General features: G+C 35.9%; 1 protein-coding gene across 1 annotated transcript in view; it reads left to right on the top strand.

Moving 5' to 3' along the window:
* LOC116163982 (transcription factor collier) overlaps nt 1-26,935 on the top strand; it is a 78,363-nt gene that overhangs the window by 11,308 nt on the left and 40,120 nt on the right. The window contains exons 3-4 of the mRNA XM_031478109.1: nt 6,942-7,015; nt 7,578-7,646. Coding sequence (XP_031333969.1) covers nt 6,978-7,015; nt 7,578-7,646 — 107 coding nt within the window. The 5' untranslated portion in view covers nt 6,942-6,977. The remainder of the gene's footprint in view (nt 1-6,941; nt 7,016-7,577; nt 7,647-26,935) is intronic.

Here is a 26,935-nt window from a genome sequence, read left to right as displayed (position 1 = left end):
ATATTTAATTTGATTTCGCACTTAACATTTTAAATTGAAGCTAATTCGGTTATTCAAAACCAACTACAACACAGAAATTAGCATGTTATATTTTATTTGGTTTGTTGACAATTAAGAAAGGTAATGGTATTGTCAAAAATCTCTGAAAAGTACAAAAGTAATGAACCATGAGATGCAGTATGCAATCTTCTAAAATGAAGTTGTACATTTTAATCTTCGCTGATGCAAATTAAACGAAAAAGAATTAAATATTTTGATCTGAGTTAGGGGCGCGGTACGTAACAAAACTGAAAACAGTGCAAAAGATAACACCAGGCGCGTAGTTTTAAAGTTAAAGATAAATATAAAATAAAAGTTTTAAAAGCATTTTCTACTAATGTAATTCAAAAACTGTTTTAAAACGCCTGTTGGACGCGAGGGCAAAGAACCGGAACAATTTCCCCATCAGTTTAAATTCATAGCGAGCAAAGTTTCAGAAATATGCACTTCTGGTCTCGTTAAAATTACATTAAAACGCCAGGTTTCACATCAGAGCTACAGACTACAAACGTAATGTAGTTAATGAAACCCCAGAGATGAAACTCTTCCGATTGACGGTATGCGATCCATTACTGTAATTTTTTAACAGCGTTTGTCAATTCCTGCATCAATTTCATTTCCTGTCGACATGTATTGTTAAAGGATTTAGAGATATATTTGAAGTGCAATTTGCATGCGCGATTAAAGCTTAAATGCAAAACATGTTGAAAGAAAAACTATTTCAACGTCAATTAAACGCGTTTAGTTTGGTCATCGATACTTAAACTACCGTTTCTGTCATATGGCGATTTTATCATAAATTTTAAAAAGCGTCGCATGATTACCAGAGCTGGTACAATGCTAATCTTGTTTATTACAAATGCATTGTAATGCAAAACGTTATTGTCTGGCACTGCATTTACAGCTACAATTGTATGGTTGCCAATTAACATTTTCAAATTGTTCAGGTAAATGCGAAAGATCGAAATTGATGATCGACAACGCTTTATAGTGACATACCGATTTGCGCATCGAACACAAAAAATCCTTCAATGAAACGAAGGGTTAGCAGATTAACAAAGTTTTAAATTAAAATAGCGTCACGCGTTTGTATTAACCACTATCTTATCATTGAATTATGAGGGTGGGCAGAAATTTCAAACTCGTGCCCTTTTATTGGGTTACTTAATTCCCCTGGGAACATTGATATACTTTTATGAATATGCAAGTAAAACAATTAATTAAAATTCCGTAGATAACTACTATATGACCATTCATTTGTTTGATAAGTTAGGGTAATTCCCCGGGGAATATTTAAACAAGTCTGCCGGGTCTTCCTATAAAATCCTCATGAGATCTGCGACTCTTTAAGAAGGTCTCAAGAGCGCCAGGGTTATCAGATTCAAGTACTCGGAGGAATTATAAACTTTTTTAGGCACGACTAACGTGTTCTTTTTATAACTTCTGACGTTAATGGTTTTGTCACACTAAACTTTTATATACCGTTTACAGGTACACGTCAAAAAAAGGTTTCAATTTGTAAGTTTCGGCAGCCTGTAGAGTTTTATAGGTATCCATCTGGCTGGAGTAGAATGCCTACGATTCAACGACGCGACATACACTATTTGTGTTGCATGAAATGTGAAAGTCAACCTGTTGTTATCGAAAACAATCTACTTGAAAGCGACCCATTAGTCTCTCCATAACAGAGATAATTATTTTTGCGTAATTACGCACACGAAACGGTTCCAAGCAAGTTTAATTTAACAATCATAATAGGCTGCGGGATCTTTTGGAAAAATAAAATATCAATTTTGCAATATATGTATTGTGTTTAAACCCAGTTAAGTAATCGTGTTTCTTTATCCAAACACATGTTGCTCATGTCCAGTAATCTTAGTTGAGCCTCCCACAAAGCAAAGCCATGGGGTAGCGCTTTATATATTCAATTAAACAAAAATCTATCAACTGTTCTAACCTAAAGCACCTTAATCCAAGAACCGGGGAGCCAAAGCTCTACATAGAGATATATACGTACTATCGCCCCGTACATATAGGGGGCACCAAATAGCCGGATTATTTGGGTCTGGTCGAGGGTAAAGTCGGGTAATTATAGTAGCTTCGAGGGCTATTCTATGCTCATTGATGACTAGTTCTATATACGTCAGCAGCTACTGTATAGGGTGCGAGCTTCTACCCATAATCCGATCTTATCCTTCCTTGTATTATAAAACACAAATAGTCTCCGTTCTCAAAACATTTGCAGTGTGTTTTATTTAAACAAGATACACTTTCATTAATTCAAGCAGATTTTTCACTCCTTTAATTTAGGTGCGTTGCATTTTTTGTATGTTTGGCAAGGGAACTATCTAAGTTTTTATAATGTTTTAAGAGATTTCGAGAGTCAAAGGCGATTTAATACCAGTCACAAACAGTATCACTCGATCCCTACGTTAGTCTTCAACAATAATTTCTGATTTACATTTAAATGCTTGGACTAATTACACTTTTTTTCCTTTTTTTTGGAAATTATACTAACCACCGTTTACATTATTTGAAATTCACACCTGAAACCACAAATGTTTGCGTGCATGTAATAAAAGAATTTGACTAGGAGTCCACACCACATTCCTAATAATTCAATTTAAAGCGTATCTGGTATACAGGCTGATTCAAATTCGAGGGCATTAGGGTAGGTAGTTTAAAGTGTACATGACACAAAGAATAAAAACGACTTCCATAAGAAAAAACAAAGTTGATGATGGTTGACTGGAGACGAAACGTCAAACTTAAAATTTAAAAGTAGCATCTTGTAGAGGGAAAAAGTGGCCATAATCGAAATCGAAATATCTTTTTAAATAACTTCATTAAAAAATAAAAACGATTTTGCAAAATTTCGTTTTTTTCCGGATATCTCCGAAAGTAGTCGGAATTTTTTCAGTTTCAAAAATGGATTTTGTCAATTTTAAACTACCTACCCATCTCTTGCAGTTCCTGAGATCCCCATGGTGGTCATCGAATTGGAATCAGCCTGTATATTATACGTTTTATTTCCAAACGAATTTAATTTTACTGAACAAAAATTTCCCAAAAAACGTAAAACTATAAATTGTAGTTGGTTCTACATAACAGAGCTGGTTCTGCCATTCGCGAAACGCAACCAACTTTGGACATCTTTGCAGTAAGGAATTGGCTTGCTTTTAATAGAAAATGGCACTGCTGAAATTTCAAAAAAAATTGGTCGACAAATAAGAATGTTAGTTCAATAAATTTTCCATTTTTTGGAATTAATCTAAGAAATGAGATCAAAATCAAAAGAAGTCATCCACGAGAGACTGTAAAACAATATTTAGTAATAAAACGACGTATAAGGTATTGTTTAGTTTTCATTAATTTTGAGTCGAATTTTGACCTTCATTTTATTTATATTTTGTTTCCCGCAAAATCTTCCCACTTCGTAAGTATAAGTTTTCAGAAAATCAGCTGGTTGTTCATTAATGAAATTTCCGTGGAGGTATCCGGCGTAGGGCTGACTGGTGCAGGCCCGGGGCGAGTAAAAATCAAGGTCGAGATCCATTCCAGGTTCCCGAGTAGGTTCAGATTCAACAGCCAGCTGTTGATCATGAAGTATCTCACTTCATCATTACCGATCCATTCACCCCGGGACCTCGCATCCAAGTACATAAAAAAGAGGCACTTAGCCGACCCTCACTACAACGTTCCTGACTCAATCAACATCATTTCTGGTAAAACAAGAGCTAAAAAAACCGCAAGAAGGATTCATTTTAATACAGAAGTGGGTTGGGTTGTTTCGGGGAAGACAAAGGTCGCCAGGGAGGAAAGTATATCTATACAGCTGGATTTCTATCACGGACGAAATGTCCAAAGCCAAGAGGCAGTACTATCGCAGGAATAAGAACAATGCGAGAGAAGGTATCAAGAGAGAACATCAAAGAGTAGAGATAACCTGAGGAGTTCAGGGACACAAAGAAAAAGGCAACCGCCTATACACTGGGACAATTGGCAAAGGACGAAACTGAGCAGTTCCCAGAAACATCGGTAATCGTAAAACTTCCATATGAACGACTTAATAACGGGGTCGTACAACCAAGAAGCTGCGGAAGGTCCTTGAACATCAGTTGATCGAAACACCTACCAAACGATAAGTGTTATCTCCCAGGGTAATACGGGCTAAACTGTTTATGCAAGAGCTTTGGAGAGAAGCCATTGAGTAGTACGAGAAACTTCCAATCCGATTGATGGATAAATGGAATACCTTCCAAGAGGATCTCACGGAAGTAGAACAGGTCGAAATCCCAAGATGGATCCACTACGACGGAAAAGTAACCATCGACCTCCATGCCTTCTGTGCCGTATCAGAAAGGGCCTACGGCGCCGTGATATGCAGCCGGGTGATGTTTGCAAATGGGCAAATAAAAGCATCGATGTTAACAGCCAAATTTAGTGTGGCCCCGATCAAAATGAAGAAGGCGCTACCGTGGTTGGAGCTCTATGGAGCAGTACTGGGGGCCAAGCTCTTAACAGAAACCAAGAAAACCCTCAACCTGGGATACACGCAGACATTCGCATTGTCAGACTCTATGATTGCATGAGCATGGATCAAAAGTTAGCACCGAAAAATTAACTATTTTCGTGGGGAGCAGATTTGGCGAAATTCACTCCGTGACCGAGAAAACCATCTGGAACCATGTGGAACCTGATTTTTCGAGATACATTTTTGAATCGGCTCTGGACGGACAAGTGAGTTGGGGTGGCACGGACCACGTTGGCTCCAAGAATCACCAAGTGCGAGGGACACCACACCAGTTCCAGAAAGACGTGAAGAAGCAAGAAGAAAGGTAACCTCACTCAGCATACAGAAACAGGAGAATGCGAGTGACACTACAACAGTCCCAGAATGTAACCTCATTGAACATATAGAAACAGGAGTCTATCACCACCAGGTTTTCCTCCCTGGACAAGATGATAAATTTAATAGCATTATGCCGAAGATTTGTCGCGAAATGTAAGAAGAAAGTCAACTCAAAGAGGGTTCTAAGAACACAGCTCACACAGCTCTTACAGGGAGTAACATTACCTAGTGGAGATCAGTCTTTTACAGTATGAAGAAGAGTTGCCTCGCAAAAGTAAACTCAGGACACTGTCTCTTCCTGGATGCAATGGGACCATTAAGAGTAGGGGGCAGATTAACGAATTCAACCTGCATGTCGACACAAGAAAAATATCCCCTCCAAAAAGACATTTGACCGCACTATTCGTAAAGGATGCCCATGCCAGATCCCTTCATGGCGGAAACTAACTTACATTGGTGCGACGTAAATACGGGACATTGTGAGCAAGTGAACGCTGTCTGCGATTCAACCACAGCACGGTGCAACCGTTAATGGGACCTCCCACCAGTACAGATCAATATGGCACACTCTTTCAACATCACGGGAATGGACAACGCAGAACCTAGAAATTTCTGGAAAACTTGGTCAAGCAAGCCACCACCAACAGAAACGGGAATTGATCTGGAAGTCGAAATATCAAGACTCGAGTCACTCCGCCCGCTGGCGGTCCAAGGTGTTCATTTAGAATATATGTAGACTTACTAGGAAGCAAAACGCAAGATAATGAAACAAGCGTACTAACGTAATCGACGTGGTTAAGGAAGTAATATCTGCGATATAAATAGCATGTAATGGCAATAAATATTATCAGTTAACCATGTTCGAACTGTCGGTAACGTAGCGGGTTTGATATATACGATAATCCCCGACCGAATTTCGTGTAAAATTTGCTTTTAGTCCAGGCAATGAAGCAAAAATAGCGGAAAAAAACGTGTAGAAGCCATTTTTGGGACAGATGTAGAGGAAGGTATCCTGAACAACATACTAAAAGTACTGATGGGTGGGGTATGAGCTAAGTGAGGGGGGAGGGTTTAAAGGTCGCTTTTTTTAGTTTTTCGTGAATAATTAGAAAACGTGTGCACTTTATTCCAGAGAATTAAACAGCATAAAATTATCTACAAAATGATATAGCACAGTATACAGGGTGGTGACTTGCGTAACGCATCATAGGGATTTCAATGTAAAATTCATAACATGCGATTATTGAGTCCCCAAATTATTTTAGAGCAAAAATGTGTTAACGTTTTTTGTAGAAATTTTTTTTTATTCCAATCAACCGTATTAGTTTTCAATTTTTTGCATAATAAAGACGGAAAATTGGAAAAATAAAACCGGCATCTTTTTCAATAATCTGTGATGCCATGGAATACGTTCGAGCTATTATAGAAGTAGCCCAAAAATTGAGTACTTTTAGGTTTTAGGTATTAGGTTTTTAGCGAAATCCACCAAAATGAGAATTGCGGGTGAACGGGACGTCGGGCCGGGTACCGACAAAGGGAATGCGGTTACCTCCGACAAGATCTTACTGATGAATACTCGTAGAACACTGATCTACCACAAGAAAATGCGCTGAAGTCTCTTCGATCTCACACGAGGACTTTGATAATTTTTTTATTTTTATTTCTTTTCTCAATCAGTATTATACACAGCCTAATACAAAATAAAGTGCTGAACGAATCCGAATGTATCACTGCAATTTTATATAAGGACGATTTAAGATTATTTAACTACCGCTGAAAAGGTTAACGGTGAACAGTAAATTGAATTAAAACTTTTTTTTACTATAACTCGTGTACAAACGTTATAATAAACACATTCAGTATACGTGTATGCAAATTTCGCTTCCCTTTTCAGGCTCATTTAAATGATCGGTCGTTAGTTGACCTTTCATAAACATTTACTCAGATACAAATTTGCAAACAACTTACCGGCCAAATTAATTTCGGTTTTACGTTAAAACATCGCTCTAACCGAGTGCACCTTAATTTAACTACATCTCTTCTGTTGCAGGCAATCATATATGAAGGGCAGGATAAGAATCCAGAAATGTGCCGCGTGCTACTTACGCATGAAGTGATGTGCAGGTAATTATAAAATCAATTTTATTGTTGACGTAAGCGAAATGTGAGAGACGGCGGAAGACTTAAAGTCATTTAGTTTTGTTTCACTTTGAAATAATGGGTAAAGTTATATTACAGTTTCGTTGTGGATGTCTAACATGCCGCACGTTTTCTTTGATAATTTTAAGGTAAAGAGCCACGCAAACAATATTTAGTTCTTAACGTTTCCGGATTTATCTGGTTTCATTGGATCGCTTTAAGAATGCAGTACAAAAACGGAATTTAAAATGTTACTATAAATTTTTCTGGGAAGACGAATGGCGTGATTGTTCCGATGATGTACTTGCAAGGAGCCCTAAATATCTTCCCCTATGGTCTTACATAATGCCTGCGGGTGGAGGAGAGCGAGGGATCTCCCGGGGGAGTCTGTCTTTTTCCCCCGTCTTTCCATAACAAACATCGCTTCTATTCGCCAATCTCGGCACACACCATTGTGCATTCTCATTTATGTTAAAACTTGAAGGTTCAATATCGAAAAGAAAATTTGACCGTGCCACCGACTAATACGAGGTTGTTTTGTTTTCAGCCGATGCTGCGACAAGAAAAGTTGCGGAAACCGTAACGAAACTCCCTCAGATCCTGTGATAATAGACAGGTAAGAGAATTAGTGTCAATTAGTTTAAGTACTTGTCGGCGAAATTTGAGAATACCTATAGGATGATATTATTTGAAAACGCGATCATGCCAAACGAGTCCATCGCAATTTTCGTTCTCGAATTGTATACTGCTGATAGCAAGGGGATAGCTACAAAATGGTTTCCCGTGGGACGTAAATAGACAAGGGGAAGAAGACATCTTGCGGGCAGACGGATATCGCGGTGTTGCAAATGGACGTCTAGAACTCCCTCAAGATCGTAGACCAATTCGTAACTGAAACCGTTGCATGCAATCTTGCAATATAACGGTTAACCACGACGACCTGTCGCTTCCGTTTTACTAACATTATTGTAGGTAATGTTGATTAACAAAAGTCAAAAGATCGTTGCTGTTTGGGGGTTGTTGGGCGACAACTTCCAGTCCAGTGATTTCTGTCAATCCTACTAGCAGCTTATGCCAGTCATTGAGTAGGCTAATCAAACTGACTAATAAACTGCGGCTTTGTCGGCGGTTGTATGTTTGCACGATTTCCAGCAAAAGAAAGCGCGACTCCCGCTGAGTATAACAACCCCTCCGAACGCACACGCACTTAATCCAAAATTACCTCCCATTGTATTACTAAACGGAATTGAATCCAAATTCGATATAAACTGTATTTGCAATGCACAACGCCGAGCATTGTAGAGTTGCAAATTAAATTTAATATTTAACTCCATTGTAGGTATCTTGAAAAACTAGAGTGGAAACCCATTAACTAGATGAGTCTGAATTAGCTACTGCAGTTGATACGATATATGCATGCAAACAGATATAGCTTGCACATGTAACAAAAAACAGACACGCGACCGAAATAATCCTGCCACGTGGCCATCACTGTCCACTTTATATTTACAAATTGTACAACGGTTACGTGATGCTTTTCTAATCTATCTCCCTGCAATTACTTACATAAAAATTTAACGAGCTTTAATTTCTTTTTTGCACAACTGTACTAGATAAGACGTATTAATAAAAATGTTAAAAGTGCAGCTGCATTCGAGGTTAAATAAAATTACTGAAATGCAATGGGGATTTTGGTGCTTAGTGGGCCACCTGGGACTGGTCATCATCTGGCTCGTCGAAGCCTCTTCTGATGTACGATTCGAATCACGGTGGAAACAAATTCAACTTTCCCCGCGTTGTATCATAGTGTAAAATAAATTCTTGAAGGATTTGCAGTTCTAATTAAACACGTCAAAAAAATTCAAATTTTTTATCATTGAATACCTCATTTTTTTATTCAATGCTTTAACAAATATTGGAAACATAACTGCACAAGTTGATTTGCTTCAGTTGCAACCTGTTGAAGCAACTGTGGACAGCATCGTATTGTACTGCGATAAATTCAAGAATGCGCATCCACATCTTTGATTTTAACCTCGCGCCATTGTATTGTAGAATATTGTACAAATTCATTCGTTCGTTCATTCATTCAAATTGTGCAAGGCAAATGAGGGCTGTTGGAACTATTTTGCAAAGCATTTTTATACTTTAACAATTTGCAAATAAAAGGATAAATCGGAGAAATAGGGCAATAGGTCATTAACTCGACAGTTTTATTCACCATATAAAAATCAAAGGTTTGCCGCGATGAGAGAGATGAAGAATTATAAATGCACTTCGATCAGCTTTTCCTATTTTATCGATGGTTTCTGGAAAACACAGTGATATACCAATCAGCTCTCTGTATTCACTCTCCGAAAATAATTCGCTCGTAACAAACTCGGTCAGAAGAGTTCGTCCCTGTTGGAATATACGGATAAACTTACTCCTAAGGAAAAATTCATATGCGTGAAAATTGGATCTTTAGGAGTGAAACAAATTCTTTCAAGAAAACACGCCCTTGGTTTACCTACTATGTACTCAATTCTAGGGTTCCATTCTATTTCTGTGGCAACTTACTTAAATTAGATGGAACAATAAATAGTTACAATCTCCCTCCGGTTTTGAAAAAATCATAAACTTTCTACTGAGATACAGCCTAGTGTGTAAAATCAAACTAAAGAATTTTACAATAAACTTTTTTATTCTGAAACGTGGGCGTTGGATAAACGGCGCTTTATCTTAAGGAAGAAGGCTGGGCTAGTTTTCTTAGGCATAAATATTCCAGATGCGATGAAAGGGTTGAATTTAACGGAACAACTCCTAGAGATGAACTTTTCCTTGGGTGTACCAGTATCTAGTACGAATATCAAAATAGGCTCCATTGTCGTACGGTCGTTTTCTCAACAAAAACCATGCATTAATAACGGGTTTGAGTCACTTCTGCACCACAACTTTTAACGTATACAATGTAGATGTAAACTATGAGTCCCGGGACTAACATTTAACAGTGAAGACCACTGTACCAACATTTTGTAAAATTATGCGACAGATTCTCGATCGGTGAATGACTAATACATCCGGACTAACAAATTGATATGCATTTTGCCAAAGAAAATATTCCCGGAACAAATATTCCGGAATCGAATTTTCCGATTGAGTAAATCACGTGTTGGGTGTTGCGGGATGAATATCCTCGACACACGCTACTTTGTCCGACTTGAACTCAGAAAATCTCTGGGAGAAACTTTTGATATGCTCAAGACCTTTTTTAGTAGCGGCATGAGCGTTTCACAGATGGTCGTCAGTCGATTAAACACGATGAGCAGCCGCGACGTCCTTCCACGTCAATTGACGATTCACATGTCGACAAACTCAACACCCTGGTTTGAGCAAATGGAAGTGTGACCATCAGTGAGCTTGCTGAATACTGTGGGATATCATGGCGCGAAGGAGCTGAGTGACATCATAAAAGAAGCGTTTCAGGACTGTTTTCAAAAGTGGAAACACCGTTGGGATAAGTGTATACCTCGGGAAGGCCGGAGTACTGTTTTGAAAAGGTACTCGTAGGTACGCACGCTTTTAGTGGAACTAATTTTTTGATCATATCGTTGAAAAAAATATTATCTGAAGCGAGTATGGACAGTAGGTTCGTTGTCAAAATAAAGCATAAACCGTCCCTTCAATTTTGTCGTTGAGTTTTAAACGTCAGGACACTCGCTCGCTCGATGGTTTCATGTCAATCAATTTAAAAGAGAACTGATGGATTTTTTACCAAATTTGTAGATCGGAGTTCGCGAATTGGAAATGTACGCCAAAAAATAAGGAAGGCCATTTTGACATCTCCGCTAGTAATGGATAAACTGAAAGATATGAAATTTTGTATCTAGGCACCTCGAATAAAAGGTAAACGAATGCCGATTCAAAAAATTTGTTTTGTGCATGCGCAATCTGATTTTTTCATTTGTTGAGATATTTAAATGAAATTTTGTATGTAGGCACCTCAAGTAAAAGTACAATTAATGGCAAATTAAAACATGTATTTTGCGCATGCGCAATCCGATTTTTAATTTAAATGTGATTTTGTATGTACACACCTCGAATAAAAGTAGTTTTGGTGTTTCGCATATTCGAATAATGTCTTTATCCAAGAACAAGTTATGTTTGTTATTGAGATGGACCGGAGATACAATTACTGCAGGGTTTACTATCAATTCTATCAGTTAGGACATAGAAAAATGCATAGCTGGTGTCCAAATTATCAATCTAAAATGCTGCCTACAACAAAATATCCAAAATGTATTATTGTGTAATCGTTTTTTTCAATACAGTATCAGAGAGGGTTAGAAGGTCTCTACCAAAGCAGTTTTTATGTTATCCGGGACTATGTTCTATCTGCTTCGGCTGCAGACACGGATATACTCTGTTTTTTAACTAAAATCTCTTGATCCAACACAAATAGTTAATCCCTCCCGAAAAAACTCCCGGTACATTTAAATGAACATTTTTTGTTGGTTGAATTTTTGAAACCCGCAACACACGCAACCTCTTGCTTTCAAATGTAATTGCCGTATCAGAATGAACCTGGTTGTGTTCTGTTTTTGCGTCGAATATACCCATAGTTGGAGTATCTGACTGAATGCGCCTCGGTGCGTTGGTCCGAATGTGGACTGGGAATATCATTTTTCCCGTTGTCAAATGGAAAATCAAAAGTCATCCAGTTAAATCTGCCGAAATTATAATGTGAACGTGTTTACGTGAATAGTTTATTGTTGATATCTTTCCGAGCTAAAGTTATTTTCATAGGATTCCTTATTTGGATAACCACGTTTCTTTTTAGGTTATGCTATATTTTTTAATTTAATTATTTATCTTTCTTTAACATATCGCAATCCGAAACCCATTTAATGGTAAAAGTAAGTTTGAATTAACTTGATTTTGGCCTGATATTGGTAATACCAAAGCAGCCATAATGCAGATAATCTGTGCCTTTGTGTGTGTCTTTTCCCATTGACGTCGTACATATTTGCTACTGTCGTGACGAATTGCTGTACAATTGATTATGTGAAATAAAGAAGTTGCTATGTGCAATCAATTGTAAAGTGCCTTGTAATTTATTATATATTGCCTTTGTCGTTAATGACAACGCGAGGTATTTTAGTTAGCTAACTTTTCTATCTATTGCATTTAGTTAAGTGTAACCTTACCCAGAATCGCTATACGCTTTTAATATTTTGGAGACAGATAAGGCCATGTCAATTTCCACGTTCGAGATAAATTATAATTAAGGCGTTTCTTAGATTGTTATTGTCTGACCTTAGAATGTATACAAAATTTCCATGCTTTTAACCTATGTATTTAGATCAGCTGACACAAATTAGTTCTATTAGCAATTTTTAACTTTTAAATGCAAATATTTGCGGATATAGACAGACTAACAGAATATAGCTGCACAAGATGCATTTATGGTGATCAACTCACCAACTTACAGATTTTGAAATTGAAAACCGTTAGCAATCCACCTGAATTTGGCACGAATTTATATTTTGGACGATATTATATTCACGATGACAATGGTGAAATGGATTCAGAGTTATTCTCTTAAAAAAACGTCAACAGAAATATCGTAGCTATACGCACTCTACTACGAAAACATTATTGTCCCTGAGCTTACCTAGCTTACGAGTTGCTCATCGTACACCAAAGTTTGTGTAGATAAAAATCAGTAATTTGAGTAGGTACCTTACAACGTTAAATCAAAAATCGATGTAATGCTAAAATGTGGGTGTATGTTTATTCTTTCAAGCGTGAACGTGAGGTGGTCATTTATGTAAATGTGCAACACATTAATATTCAATTTGTATCTGGAAGTGTTAGGGAATTTAAAAACATAATTATCTCTTATTAAGTGGGACATATTTCAAACCATAAAAGTGTTTTTGTGTCAACACACTGATTTCACACTCTTGACGTGCCCACATGTGCGGCAGTGCCAAGTGCATTCGGAAATGGCCATCAGGATGAGGATGCGTTAGTATGAAGGGAGGTCAAAACAGAACTGGCGATTTACGTTCACAAGTGTGTAACCATGACAACCGAACAAGGGGTTTCGAACCTGTAAAATACCACGGAAGCGCATCGCCCCATCTTCCACGTATTTTACATTTCCTACATAATCCCGAGCCAGAAAGTTACTGTTAGGAGATAGGGATAGATAGATTGAGAGTTTTTACATTATGTATACCTTTCAATCGAAAATTACATCAGCAAAATAATATATTAAACATTCGGTTAAAGCTCGTACGTTGAATAATAATTGCTTGACAAACTGAGCGAGAAATTAAGTCACTTTCGCTTTTATTGCAGACACGGAGTAAAAAATAAACCACCCTTCGTGCGTCTTTTTGTATGCCTCTTAACTACACTCTAATTTTCTAGCTATATCTATGTTTTCGCTACATCATTACATACGAGGCGGCGAATACAATTATTCAAGGGTGCACAGTGCGTTGGCAAAAATTTGTAAATATTATCAAAAACGATAGAAGTCTTTTATTCTGGAAATCATTTTAGCGGTTAGTTAAGTGTTTACTAATATCTGTTGCATATCAAGAGCTAGACAATTTTACACAAATTTATTATACTAAGTCGCTATTAAATATGGGACCTTGTATTGAACCAAAACTCTCACACTCAAACTGTTTGACATATAGGCATGAAAACTAGAACGCTTCCATTTGAAATTATTTGAGGTTAAAAAAATTGCGACCGCCATCATGAATTTTTTAAATAGCAATATAAGTCATTCGAAAGCTTCTTTTTTTCTCTTTCTTACTACCTTTTAATCATGAATGCTGTTAAATTTATAAATAATGGAGAAAAAGCTCTGTCAAGTGGTTCATATTTCACAACATTAAGATTTATTTCTTACGTAATACAATAGTTGATACAAACCATATATACGGTGTTTTTGTCACTAATTATATACATTCCTGCTTATTGTTTTTTTTGTAAATTTTTGATAATTTAGAGGTATCGAGATTTAAAGTGCAATACATTAGCCAGCCTAGCGTATGCCATGGTTTTTCTAATTTTTCTACTTTAATATCTAATTTAACACCAATTATGTTGTAGTTAGAAAGAGAAAAAAATAAACTTTATAATAATGTGTCACATGACCTATGTTGTCATTTAAAAAAATTCAAGGTGGCGGTCACGCTTAAAAACTATCCAAACAAATTTTATGTGAATTAGTTTTAAATGTAACCTATATCTCAAACGGTTTGAGTGTAAAAGCTTTGATTTCATCTTTAATAGCGACCCTGTATATTAAGATTAGTTAATTAGTGTCCAGGTAAAATGAGAAATTCAATTTACCGTGAAGCTTATTATACTTTATAAACAATTAGTTAATTATTCTTGTGTGTGCGTTGGCAACATGGAAAACTTTTTTTTACAAGTTTTACGAATAAAAGTTAATCTTTATCAAAAGTCCTGCTTGATACTGAACTATAAATGCACCATTTATTTTTTCTATAAAATTCGAGGTTTTCGATTAAATTGAAAAAAACCTTAAAACATCCAAATTTTGACAAATGAAAATCAACTTAGTCTTGGTTATTGATAAATGTATAATAATGTGGTACGCTCCACGTAAATAGCTTACATTGATTGTGATATATTATGTAGAATTAGAGAAAAAGACCTTAATCTCCTTGAATGCTGCAGATCCAGTGCGTTCGGCAACAGATGGATTTAAACCCTGATTTCTGTATGGAAACTTGAAAGTTGTTGCGTAATATGAATTTGGTTAAAAATCGGGACATCCATTTGGTTGGTTTGCAGAAAATTCAGATTGGGGATTGTCTTGATGCCGTTTGATGGGAAGTTGACCTTTTTCTACATCATTGGGTGTAATTGGAAACACGTGATAAGTTTTTTGATTATTTAAGGAGATTGCGATACTTACCTAGTTTAATTTAACCCGCATCTTTCTGAAGGTAAGGATTATTCTGAATTTGTGTTTAGTTGTTTGATTGTTACATGTGAGGTTCATTTGTAGCGGTTCTTGTTCCGGGAGGATTCTTCGGAACCAGTTTTTGTTATACCGTACCGGTTGAAGATTTAAACGTTAGGATCTGGGTTTGCATGTACTCGTAGCTGTATTCGTAGAAGGAAGACGTGTAATTGATTAAGTAGCCAGCGTTGTGAAGGAACTGTCCCACAATTTATTATTAACAAAAGATCGGTGTAGTCAAGCCGCTCTTGTTATTTAATCAGGCGATCATCGTAGTGTTGCAACATCTAAGGTTTTTAATTTCTTATTGCGTATTAGATTGCGTGCGCAGTTGTGTTGAGATCATAGAATGGATAAAAGCGGGGTAATTTTGCTCCCCTTCTTGGCGTTCGTAAGTTTGTTTTATTCAAGGGGGGTGGGAGTGTGTTTACTCACCTAGTCCGAGTTGTGTTGGAATTGTTGGTACATTTATTTTTATTTTAGTTTTAATTTTATTTTTGCCTTCATTTTTGAGTGGACGGTGTTTCAGCCAAGGCTGCTCTACGAACCCGGATTCAAACCAGGAGTTTGGCTATTAGCCAAGTTGGCGTTGCGTGGGGATCGTAGCGGAATAGTTTGAGAACCAGGACAGCCTAATTAATATTTTTTTCTTCAAATGTCATTAATTCACGAATTTTACTTTAACGTTAAACGATAGATTATATTAAACGGTAACCACAGCCACTGAAAATATACAACACCAAAATCCGCTGTAGAAATCTTTAATTTCATCTGTAGGAATTATATTTATAAAGCGTTAAATCTCTTTATATTTAAAACTTCTTTGGTAATAGTTTTAGTTTGAGTAGTATTATTGTAAGCGTTGTTTTAAAGCACATTTTCCCAAATGAAATAATCCTTTATTCATTCTAAGGGAATTGGTATCAGGGGCGTTGTGCAAAGTCTTGCGATCGGACAATGGGCACGACAATTTTGAAAATTTTTATTTTAAAAAATCACCTCATTCATTTTTCATCGCCTTTCCACGTACAGCCTAACGCTGTAAGAGCGCGTGAATTACGTTAAACCGCAGTTTGCTTTCTATTTTAAGTTTTTTAGGTAAGATTGTAACATACTGGGATTGGTGGCTATTATTCGTGCATCAAACTTTATAATAGATTTCCAACCAATACACAAAATGACATGAAAAGAACTGTAAAAAACATTAATTAAAATTCATGAGGCTAAGCTGGTGCCTCATGAATTCGGCTACACTATAGGGTTCAATTTTAATTAATATGTTTTTGACAGTTCTTCTGAATAGTTCAGAAGAAGGTCAGAAGCTGTCACCGTAAATGAACAATAAAAGAAAATCAAAATACAACACGATTATCTAGACAAAATTAGGAATCACTAATTATCGTACAAATTCGAAAAATATGATCGAAATTGTGTCATTATAAATTAGCTACAATTTAACTTTGCAAATAAAACGTCTTTATGACGTAGTTTACATTTACAATAACATATGTAAATGAAAAAAACGAGAATATTTAATGAAGGAAATAAAGGAGGATTAGGATATAATTTATAAAGTAAAAAAAATTATGAAAGATAGTACACGCCACAGAGATAAAGGCAACCAACAAAACCCCTAATGGTAAAACTAAATTTTAACTCTACCTTAAAATAGAAACAAACGAAAACTTCGCCATGCGGAGGTTGATGGGGCTAAAACCGCTAAAACTAAAAGAAAAATTCTGGCAAAACACCCTGTAAAATTTACTAAATATTTCAGTATTTAATTTATTTATGAATTGAGTTTGAGTTTCTCAATTTTTATGAATTTCGGAAAGTTTTTTTTTAATATGGCATAGCTCAAATTAAAAAAAATTCTTGGAAAATAAATGAACGAGATCCCGATAGTGAAAATTAAACAAGTATAAATTGTGCACTGCTGTTGTGCAGATAAAGCGCATTTTTAAATCAAAATAGCTTAGTAAATGGTTGGGTTATACTGCAGTAACATGCTGATATACAGTGAATTTTTTTAAATGCGAACATAGGAGTTTGCATGCAATGTAATTTCCCTATGTTCGATTAAAAAAAACACATCAATCTATTGAGTAGTTCAAATGAGTAGTAGTTACAATTGACAGCTGTCACGTGTTTAAAAATACCGCCGTCCAATTTAATTACGAAATCGGTTAGGTTATGGCTTAGATTGCTTAGAATGTCAAGGAGGACACTTCGAACATTTATTGTAACTGTTTTCGGTATTTATTTTCTTATTTTCTTCGTTTATGTATTGAATAGATCAAATTAGTAGAATGCCAGGTGCACATGACCTACAAATAATTGAAGGTTGGTTCACAATGAGTTGTGGTGTCAGTGCGTGGCCTGTGAGTTCAAGTTATAGTAAGTTTAAGAAAAATGTATGCTAAAGTTGCTATGGCCTAACATGGCTTCTTTAAAAAAATCTTACCGAGTGTTCTTCATCATAAAGACTATAGAGTTGCTGTTCATAGTCACACAAGTTGCGCGATTTGAGAATTTGAACCGCGCACACCTCATAGATTGATGTGTTTTTTTTTAATCGAACATAGGGAAATTACATTACATGCAAACTCCTATGTTCGCATTTTAAAAAAACTCACTGTATATCGATGTTTACTTTCTCAATAGATGCGATTAATGGACAGGGGGCTCTTTAGACATAAACATTTAAAAGTCGCCTGGCATACATTCAAAATCTACGCTATAGAATGCAAGAATAATCAAGTCCTTAGAGAACTCAGACGATCCTTCCGCCCTTTGAGAGTACCCTCCTTCGACACTCCGTTCTGCAGATATTTACACTCAAAGTTTTGGCATGACCAATAGATATATCTCGTCCTGACGTTTCAATTGCCCTTTATTAGTACCCTCGTCACTTCATTCTCTCCCCCCCCCTCATCCACCAACCGATCTCGGAAAAGATTCGCGCAGGAAAGCTTGTACAAACCAATTCATTTCGATGTGACCTTTCATTAGAATACCATGAAGGGTAGAACGTGTGTTCTCAATATTCTCTTTTAAAAAGCTTTAATTTTCAGTTTCAAGATACCCGCAGATCCATTGGTTAACACGTACATAGCTTCAATAACTGTATAAATAGGTAGAGAATTACGATCGTTATTGACGTAAAAACATTGCGGATAGGTATGGTGTAAAATGATGCCTAAATAGCTGGAAATTTTTCGAGTAATGGAAAATATTCCAAATAATAACGACGAAATGTTCGTTTTTATCTGCAAAGTAGGTAAATGTATTTAACGACAGGGCATTTGTATTTGTCATGATATTGCGTATCGCAAGAATATAATTCAAGCAAAATGCCCCGAAGCTTGACATTTAGCTACAATCAAGAGCTAAATAACTCATTCTCATCAGCATTCACTCAACACCGAACATCACGTTCACCACTGAGTCGCATTAGAATGATTAAGCTGTATCGCTTTTAATAGATTACAGTCAACCGCTCGATTTCGCACCTATTTTAGTTAACTAGTCTGCGCGTTTATTGCATTTTTTTTCTATCAACTGTATCTAAATATTTCAAATGGGAAAAAAGTGAAGTTGCAAAACTGATTTTCCGATCGGTATCCGCCATGCAACTCTCGAAGAGACGCTTTAGACCGAGTAATGGATCCCGGCTATATGATAAATTCGATTGGAAAGCATATGGGGAGCTAGATAAGGGGACATGAGCAGTGTAAGAGATACCTTCCTGAAAATAGCTCTTGGACAATAAAAGCTCTCGTAATAAAAACTGACAAAATTTATATCGTGGAAAGGCATTGTGTCAACTACATCTAGAGCAAAAAATAATGGTCTATTCTGCGTAGTCATTCTTTACAAATTAATACACAATTTTCACTCGTTTTTCGTGTATTTTACTCAAAGTGAAAAATCGTCGTCGGTCCGTCCGTCCATCGCACGCACTCCTTCTACACCACTGAACCGATTTGAGCGAAATAGAGCTCATTGGAAAGGGCTTGGTCCAAGGATTCCGTGCATACCGATATTTTTTGGTTTTGCGCATGCGCAGTGTCCAAAATTTGGATTAACGCATGTGCAATGCTAACTTTTTTTATTTATGCAGATATTTAAATGAAACTTTATATGTAAACACTACGAATATAAGTAAAATTAACGACGTTTTCAAAATGTTGTTTTGCGCATACGTAATGCCAACTTTCTTATTTACTGAAGCATTTAAATGAAATTTAATTCATAGGCACTTGGAATACAAGCAAATCTAACATCAGTTTTATAATTTGGTTTTGCGCATGCGCAATGGCAATTTTTTTATCTATGAAATCAGTAAGGTAGGTTTCCTATGAAACTTCTGAAATATCATATGTAGGCTCTTTGTGTGAAACTAAAACTAATGCCCATTTCAAAATTGTTTATATTTGTATACGCTCCACTATTTTTATTAAACTGTATCGACTTCGACGATATACGGCATTTGAAAGAGAATGGGGTAAGGATCTCAGGCGTACCGGTATTTTTTCCCGGTTCTAACATTAATATATTATTAGGAGGAAAATACGCTCTCGTCATTTATGTTTACATAATGACTTTTTAACTTGTTATAATCTTGCTTGCAATTTCATTTAAAATGCAGGTAGACCATCTCAGAAAAGGCACTTTATTTGTACAGCTTACGATAATATAAAGTCGGGCTCCTAACCATAATTACCACTAATCACTCACATTAAATTAAATAAAACAGAACAAATTAAGTGGGTTTGTTAAATGCGAAAATATACAGGAGAAAACGGGACAATTTTTGCCCCTTTCTTCCCTAAAACGGGACAACTTTTGTCTTCTTCCCTGAATATTGAACTGCAACTTTGATTTGGATGGGGTCATTAGGTATGAACTTGTTTGAGTTTACTGCACAAAGAAAGAATGAGAGCTCAAGACGAAACCCATCAGTAGGGAGACTCAAAGCATCAAAATCCGAACATCACCAAAACAAAGTATCGTAATAGGAAAATGGAAGGTCTAGACAAGACGTATCTAACTTACATCCTTAAAGTTTGTGAGAATAACCTTAACTCCAAGCATGCGCTTGATCATTTCGCATACCTAAGTCATTATACCGATACAAGGATTTATTAAATTATGCGTATACTGTAATTCAAACTTATGTTGTGTGTGATTCATCGCATTAAAGGGCCATAATCTAGACCATGTCTTATTTTTCAGTTTGTTGTTTTTAATACTCAACGATCTTCAAACCTGCTTTCTTAACTGTTATTTCTGTTTGGTATATGCACTCCATCTTTTGGACGCGATCGCTTGGCAGCTCATACAGGATCAAATGCTCGGACAAACGCTACAAACTAAACGCTTTTCGCTGTCTCCATATTTTTCTTTAGATGGAAATTTCAAATGTGTTTTTTTTTCGAAGGATGACCTATAAGTTCTACCGTTAATCAACTTGCATACAATGAAGTAGTATAACTTTAAACAAGATTAGAATTACACTTTTCATCTTCAAATTTTATAACATAAATAAACAAATTTCAACTTTCAGGTCGGGTAACAAACCCTACGTAAAAGTTTTGTTCTTTAGTTCCATTAAGGTCTAATGAGAATGCAACTTTATGGCGCAATACTCTGTATACATTGCGTTCGAGATAAGGGGTTACCTCAATATCTCTTTTATTTGGCAAGATACGAAAAATTTGTTGATTTTGAAACTTCCGGTATGACTTCTGGTTTAACCGAAAATCGATGCAAAAAAGAGCAATCAATTTGCTGTACGACAACATAAAACATGCATATGGTTGATATACTACACAATGGAAAAATTCGTGATTCAATATTACTTCTGAAATCTATAGCATGCCTTGTTCCATATCACGCAGAAAAAACCTACATCAACCTTTGACGATTTACTTTTGCGCGATCCGATCTACCCGTGTAACATAACAGACACCGTGCATCCTGACAGCACACGGCATGCTCTAGCCCCCAGTAAGAAAGGAACATAACATGGACGTTTCGTAACGTCACAACAGAGTGGTTTTATAAACATTAAGTTGGTACATTGCTGTAACATTTAAACAACGTTTTGATAGCTACATTTACATCGTGTACACTATAGTGACGTTTAACGCATGTTAATAGTATAACATCACTCTTTAAACGTGAATGTAACGAGTTCTTGTTATCATCTTCTTAACGTTTAGTAGATGGCGTTAGTGTGACATAATTTGTTGTAACGTTGTAATTGTGACTGTTAATTGAACGTTAAAATGTGATGTCCCTGTCCAGTAACAAAGGAACGTAACATGGACGTTTTGTAACGTCACAACAGAGGGGTTTATAAACATTAAGTTGGTACATTGCCGTAACATTTAACCAATGTTTTGATAGCTACATTTAATTCGTGTACACTATAGTGACTTTTAACGCATGTTAGTAGTATAACATCACTCTTTAAACGTGAATGTAACGAGTTCTTGTTATTCATCTTCTTAACGTTTAGTAGATGGCGTTCGTTTGACATAATTTTTTGTGGCGTTTTAATTGTGACTGATAATTGAACGTTAAAATGTGATGTTCCTGCCATACGCTTTTGTTTTTCGTCTTTGCCGTTGTTTAAACGTGACTCAATACACATAGGAGCAACGTTTTAATTGTAATAATCAAGAAACGTGGTACGTTTAACAACCAATAAACGTGTTTGTCATGATCATCATAGTCAAGTGCGGAGGCAGAAACAGATGGAATTGGTTTCCATGCGTATGCAATAACATTTTCCTATATTTAAACATTTAAAAATGTAAGGGAGAGTATCAACAAAAATATATACATAATATTGCTCGCCATTGTTTATAACGTGCGCGCTTACACAAAACACGCGAATAATAAGAGAAATACTTGTGCCGAATCTCCGCACTACCTGACTGCATTTATGGCAACCCTTATCTGTCCTTTACGTTAATTCCTTTAATTATTTTTCACGTAAAATGTTAATATGTGTAACTTTCAGTATACAGGGAAACAGGCAAACTGAAATGATTGTCGCTTCTTCACTTGAATCTATTTATCAGGTAATGTATTTAATAAATTGTTGTAACATTTTTTATCTGTATTTGCGAGCAACATTTGTTTTATAAAATTTAATAGCACGACTACATGACAGATTTAAGAAGGGTTATATTTTCCCTAAACGCAGATCTGAGTACCGAGTGGCTCAGTTGGTCCGGCGCGCGGGTTGGTGATATCGACTCTCAATGGTTAGCGGTTCGAATCCCAGGTAAGGCACGTGTGTTCGCGTAGTGCATCGAGTGGGAAATGTAGGGTTATCAGCTAATAACACCCCTTGCACTATAAAAGAAAACAAAATTCGATTTCCAATAATAAGGAATCAAATTGTAATCCTTTTTACCAAAAATGTTTTTATTGTGTAATCTAGAAGTAAAATAAATAACGTTGAAGTAATGTGTCTATAATGCCAACTGGAAACGTTACATACACGTTAACATTTAAACGTTACAAAACTAACGTCCCTGACGCGGACATAAGGCATTGCGGTAACATCCTCTACACGTTATTGCAACTAAAGAGCTAACATCACACATCACTATGTGATGTTGCAGTAACGCATTTGCAATAGATTTTTTCTTACTGGAGCACTCATAAGTTTTCTAGGAACTTGCATCGATGTCGGGTTAAACCGAAAGATATTCCTCAAATTATACTATGCGATCAGCTAGATCGTAAATCGTAATGTCACATATAAAATTATATTTAAGACATTTTTCGTATGTCGCTAAACGCAAGAGATATTGGGATGATTCTTATCTCGAACGCACTGTATTTTTATTACTCATTTACTTTCTATAAAAGCTGAATTTACTACTACTTTCCAGTAAGTAAGGACTCAAAAACACGTGTAAAAGATGCCAATTATTTTTTTTTGCAGGATTTTTACAAACCTATTGTGCAAAAGTAGGCAAAATCCAAATGTTTTCTAAGCGTTGCAAGTTACATCTTTCCTTTTACTTTTGAATCCATTGTAAGATTAATGGAATTTTTTTGATATTCCATGCGTGTGTGATGAACCCTTTATGTATACGGGTATTATTCAATCTTCCGTTACCGTGTTACTAATACTTCGTACAACTATATCACACAAACGATCTCAACAATCTATCAAATATTACTTAGCAGCTATTTAGAAAGTAATGATTAGTTGATATCATCAATACACCTAAAGTACACACTCCAAAATAACTACATTACCTAATTACTTGTAGACATTGTTGGACAATGTAATAGACAACCATCTGCCTTTTATTTTACAGTTCCACGAATTTGCATTATTTATGATGGAGATTCGTGACATAGATGCATAAATTAGCACCAAATTAAATATAAAATAAGGACACGGTAAACAAATACAGGGTATAACAGGGATGCGTGTGCTGCACGAATGTTACTTTGTGGGTATTGTACATTTGATAATTATTACCCATATCGATCTCGTAAAGTAAGCAAAAGAGATCAAAGCACTATAAATGGAGTTGGTAATTCGAGTCCTTTCAGTGCACGCTGAAGGAACAGGCCGAGATAAGGACACGGAATGAGAGTCCATTGTTTGTTTAAGGGGTAAAGTTATTTACTGGTACCAATCTTTACGAACGCCCGTTTCACAATGGTAGAAAATTTAAATAAGAAAATTTATAAGGATGGGTTTTGCAAACTGTTCTCACCTTTTTAAAGAAAAAAACCCTCGAAAAGTGTTAATGCAATTGCGAAAGTATCTTTTATTTCGTAAGTAGGCAAGATTTGCCAAATTTGATATTCTACGTGGCACGAAGTAGTTTCCGATTACGGGTAACAGTCAGTTTCTAAGACTCCTTGGGGATGCGGTGATTAGACTCGTGTGGATTACTATGTAGTCAACACTATGGATACTCGAGAAAATCAATGCTAAGCTTCATATTCTTCTGGGAATAAATAGATCCTTCCTTAAAGAAAGCTTACAAATTTCCGAGATATAAATTCAGCAATAGAACTTCTACGTAAATTAAATTGCGAGCGCCCCTAAGTACACAACTATATGACGGTAGTTTGCTGGAGATAATGAGCTAAAACAAATGTTCCGCTTACCATATGCTACATGTACACTTAAAGGAGGGTACTAAACCTTTTATATTCATTAACTTACATTTGATTGATTTGAAACATATTCCAGTCACGTAAGAGAGAGCCTCGCTAATTCTACTTGAATCATCTGCATGTATAGTAAAAATCAATCGACTCAATTTACAAATTACTTTACGCAAATCTGCTTTCCCCCTCAAATTTATTACGTCTCATTTCATTCCACTCTCTTGAACTGGATTTATTGTAATCAACTGGCCGGCCGATCTAAGAATTGAAGTGCAGGGAGTGTCAACGAAACCGCCTCCATCTGTTCGGATACATTGAGTGTGTCTTACTCTGATTAGATTGATGAAGAGCACTCAATTAGATTTGATCGCTTTATACAAAATATGTAGGCATTTTTTTCCAATTGTTTCCGAATCATTAATCATGGTAGATAGGGGTTGAATTTAGCAAAGCCGAGAGCCGCGTTTGGGTACTTCAAAAATAATAAGTAAGCTTTACAGGTTTCAAAGGAAGGGAAAGTGAAGGATGTCGATAATTCAAGACGTTCGTCAGATCTGTATATATATCTTCGTAAAAATACAAGCTTGTTATTTCATTTACTTGTTTGTTTCATAATGTAATAAAAAGTGTATATAAAGGAATGATAAAAGATTATTGGTCATCCGTTTTTGTAAAATATAAGATACTAAAATACTTTTGTGAGATATGCGAACCTATAGTAACACGTATAATACAGGTCTCATAATTTAGTTGACAAGACGTAACATTTCTGAGTTTCGCGTTTGAATGCGCTATGATAGAGAATTGAACATAAAGTTTTGTCGTGCCATATTCGGGACGAGTCTTTTACGGAAATCGTAAATTTGGATGTACTACTAGCAATTCTGTTGAAATATGAATTTGCCGGTTCTATTCTATCTACCTAAATCTTTTGAGGTAACAGGATTTCAGTCATAGGTTTAGAAGTTTAATTAACTTGTATTGTTTTACACATCACTTAATATGTAATTAGAAAAACACCTGGTACTATTTTAGAGAGACAATGTATGTACGCAAATAACTATTTCACTCTCATCAAAAATTTTTGGTTTCAAATATATGAAAAAGGCATAAATGATTGAAAAATCAAATTAACAAGATTATTTTCCGGTTTCACACACGATGATGAATAGAAAGTTAATCAATGATTAGAATATTAGAATGATAGACACCTTTGATAATAAGGAAAGCTATTTCCCATTCTAATACTATGCGATCAAAAATGAGTTGCTGCAAGCCACCTTTGGAATTTAGTTTACATGGGAAATCGTACGTAACTTGCAAAGGCGACTCGACCGCCACTCATTGTTGATCGCCCGTTATTTATCATTATTCATTCGTTTGTAAAACTAGGAACATATTTGCTTGTACGATGAGAATGGATATGTACATTTAAAAAATCATTTGGTATAGGGTTGACGTTTTTTTTGTTGTAGATAAAACTATTGTGATATTTTAAAATAGTTACGTTAGAGCCCCCTCAGTTGCATATTTCGCGGAGTAGTATAAGCTTTTACGGGTGCTTCCAAAACATTTATACGATATTAAAGCTTGATTGTTTCATAATCTATAGATCTTTGATCAGTGGCGCCGCCAGGGGACGGTCCGAGTGGGCGTTGGGCATTTCTGTCTATCAGAATATATAATTACCGTTAGTTGGTTGGACACTTGAGCTTATTAACTGGACAAAAATGTCAGTTCCATTTTTAGTCGATTATGATAGCAAACAAACTTGTAACCGAGTTCCACAGAGTTACAGGAGCGTTCTGTTTCGGTCGAGAACACTTACTATTTAGTTGTATGGGACAAGCACTTCTCTTAAGTTTTGCAATTTCAACTGCATAGTGTATATAACCCCAGCAGTCAATATGGTATCTAGTATCTGCAGTATGCAAGTCACTAACGCTAACAGCTAACAGCCAAACGAATTCCGACTTCTGAAGCCCAGCTATTATTTCTTATAAAGTACATGTGACAAGTATAGTAGTTTTCACTGGTTTCCCTTTCGAGTTATCTTCCAACTCTCTGAACTAAAATGGTGATCCCCATCTATCAGGATCAGGATCAGGGTACTTCCTATACTTTTCTAATTCACAGTACAGCCCCCAAAAGATGCAGTGTTTCTTAAAATCATAAGCGGATAATTCTGATTTTCGTTGCTTCTTATATTTTATGCGAACTTTTGATGTTCTTATAAACGTTTCTACTGTAGGAACATATGTAACAAACAAAACGAGAAAGAAAGTAATTCTGGTTGATGTGTTGTGCGTGCAACTTTAATTGCATCTTTGATAAATCTGCATTTCAAGATTATGGACACTGAAAAGTCGACTGCATTTGAACGGTCTGAAAACTAGAAAAAAGAACAGTTCTGAGAATGTGTTAGATCTAAGTGACACGAGAATCTTAAGAATCTAAAAAAATTCGAAAAATTTTAAGAATCGGGTAGATATAAATGAAATAGTAGAACTCGAAGAATCTGACAACGTTAAGGAAGCAGAATAACAGCAACTCTAAAAATCATAAGATTTTAAAGAATCACAAATATTAGAGGAATTGGAAGATTAGAGTATGAAAAAACCCAGGAATGTAAACTATCCAAAGAAATTGAAGGGTTCAAGGTACCTGAAGAACATTTTATTTAAATAAAAAGAGAGTCATAAGAGTAGAAACGAGAGAATTCTGAAAAATGGAAATATCCGATTCTG

The sequence above is a fragment of the Photinus pyralis genome, unplaced genomic scaffold, assembly GCF_008802855.1.
Source record: "Photinus pyralis isolate 1611_PpyrPB1 unplaced genomic scaffold, Ppyr1.3 Ppyr1.4_LG2, whole genome shotgun sequence".
NCBI classification, from domain to species: domain Eukaryota; kingdom Metazoa; phylum Arthropoda; class Insecta; order Coleoptera; family Lampyridae; genus Photinus; species Photinus pyralis.
Note: the sequence above shows the minus strand (reverse complement) of the source record. Positions and strands in the feature narration are given on the sequence as shown.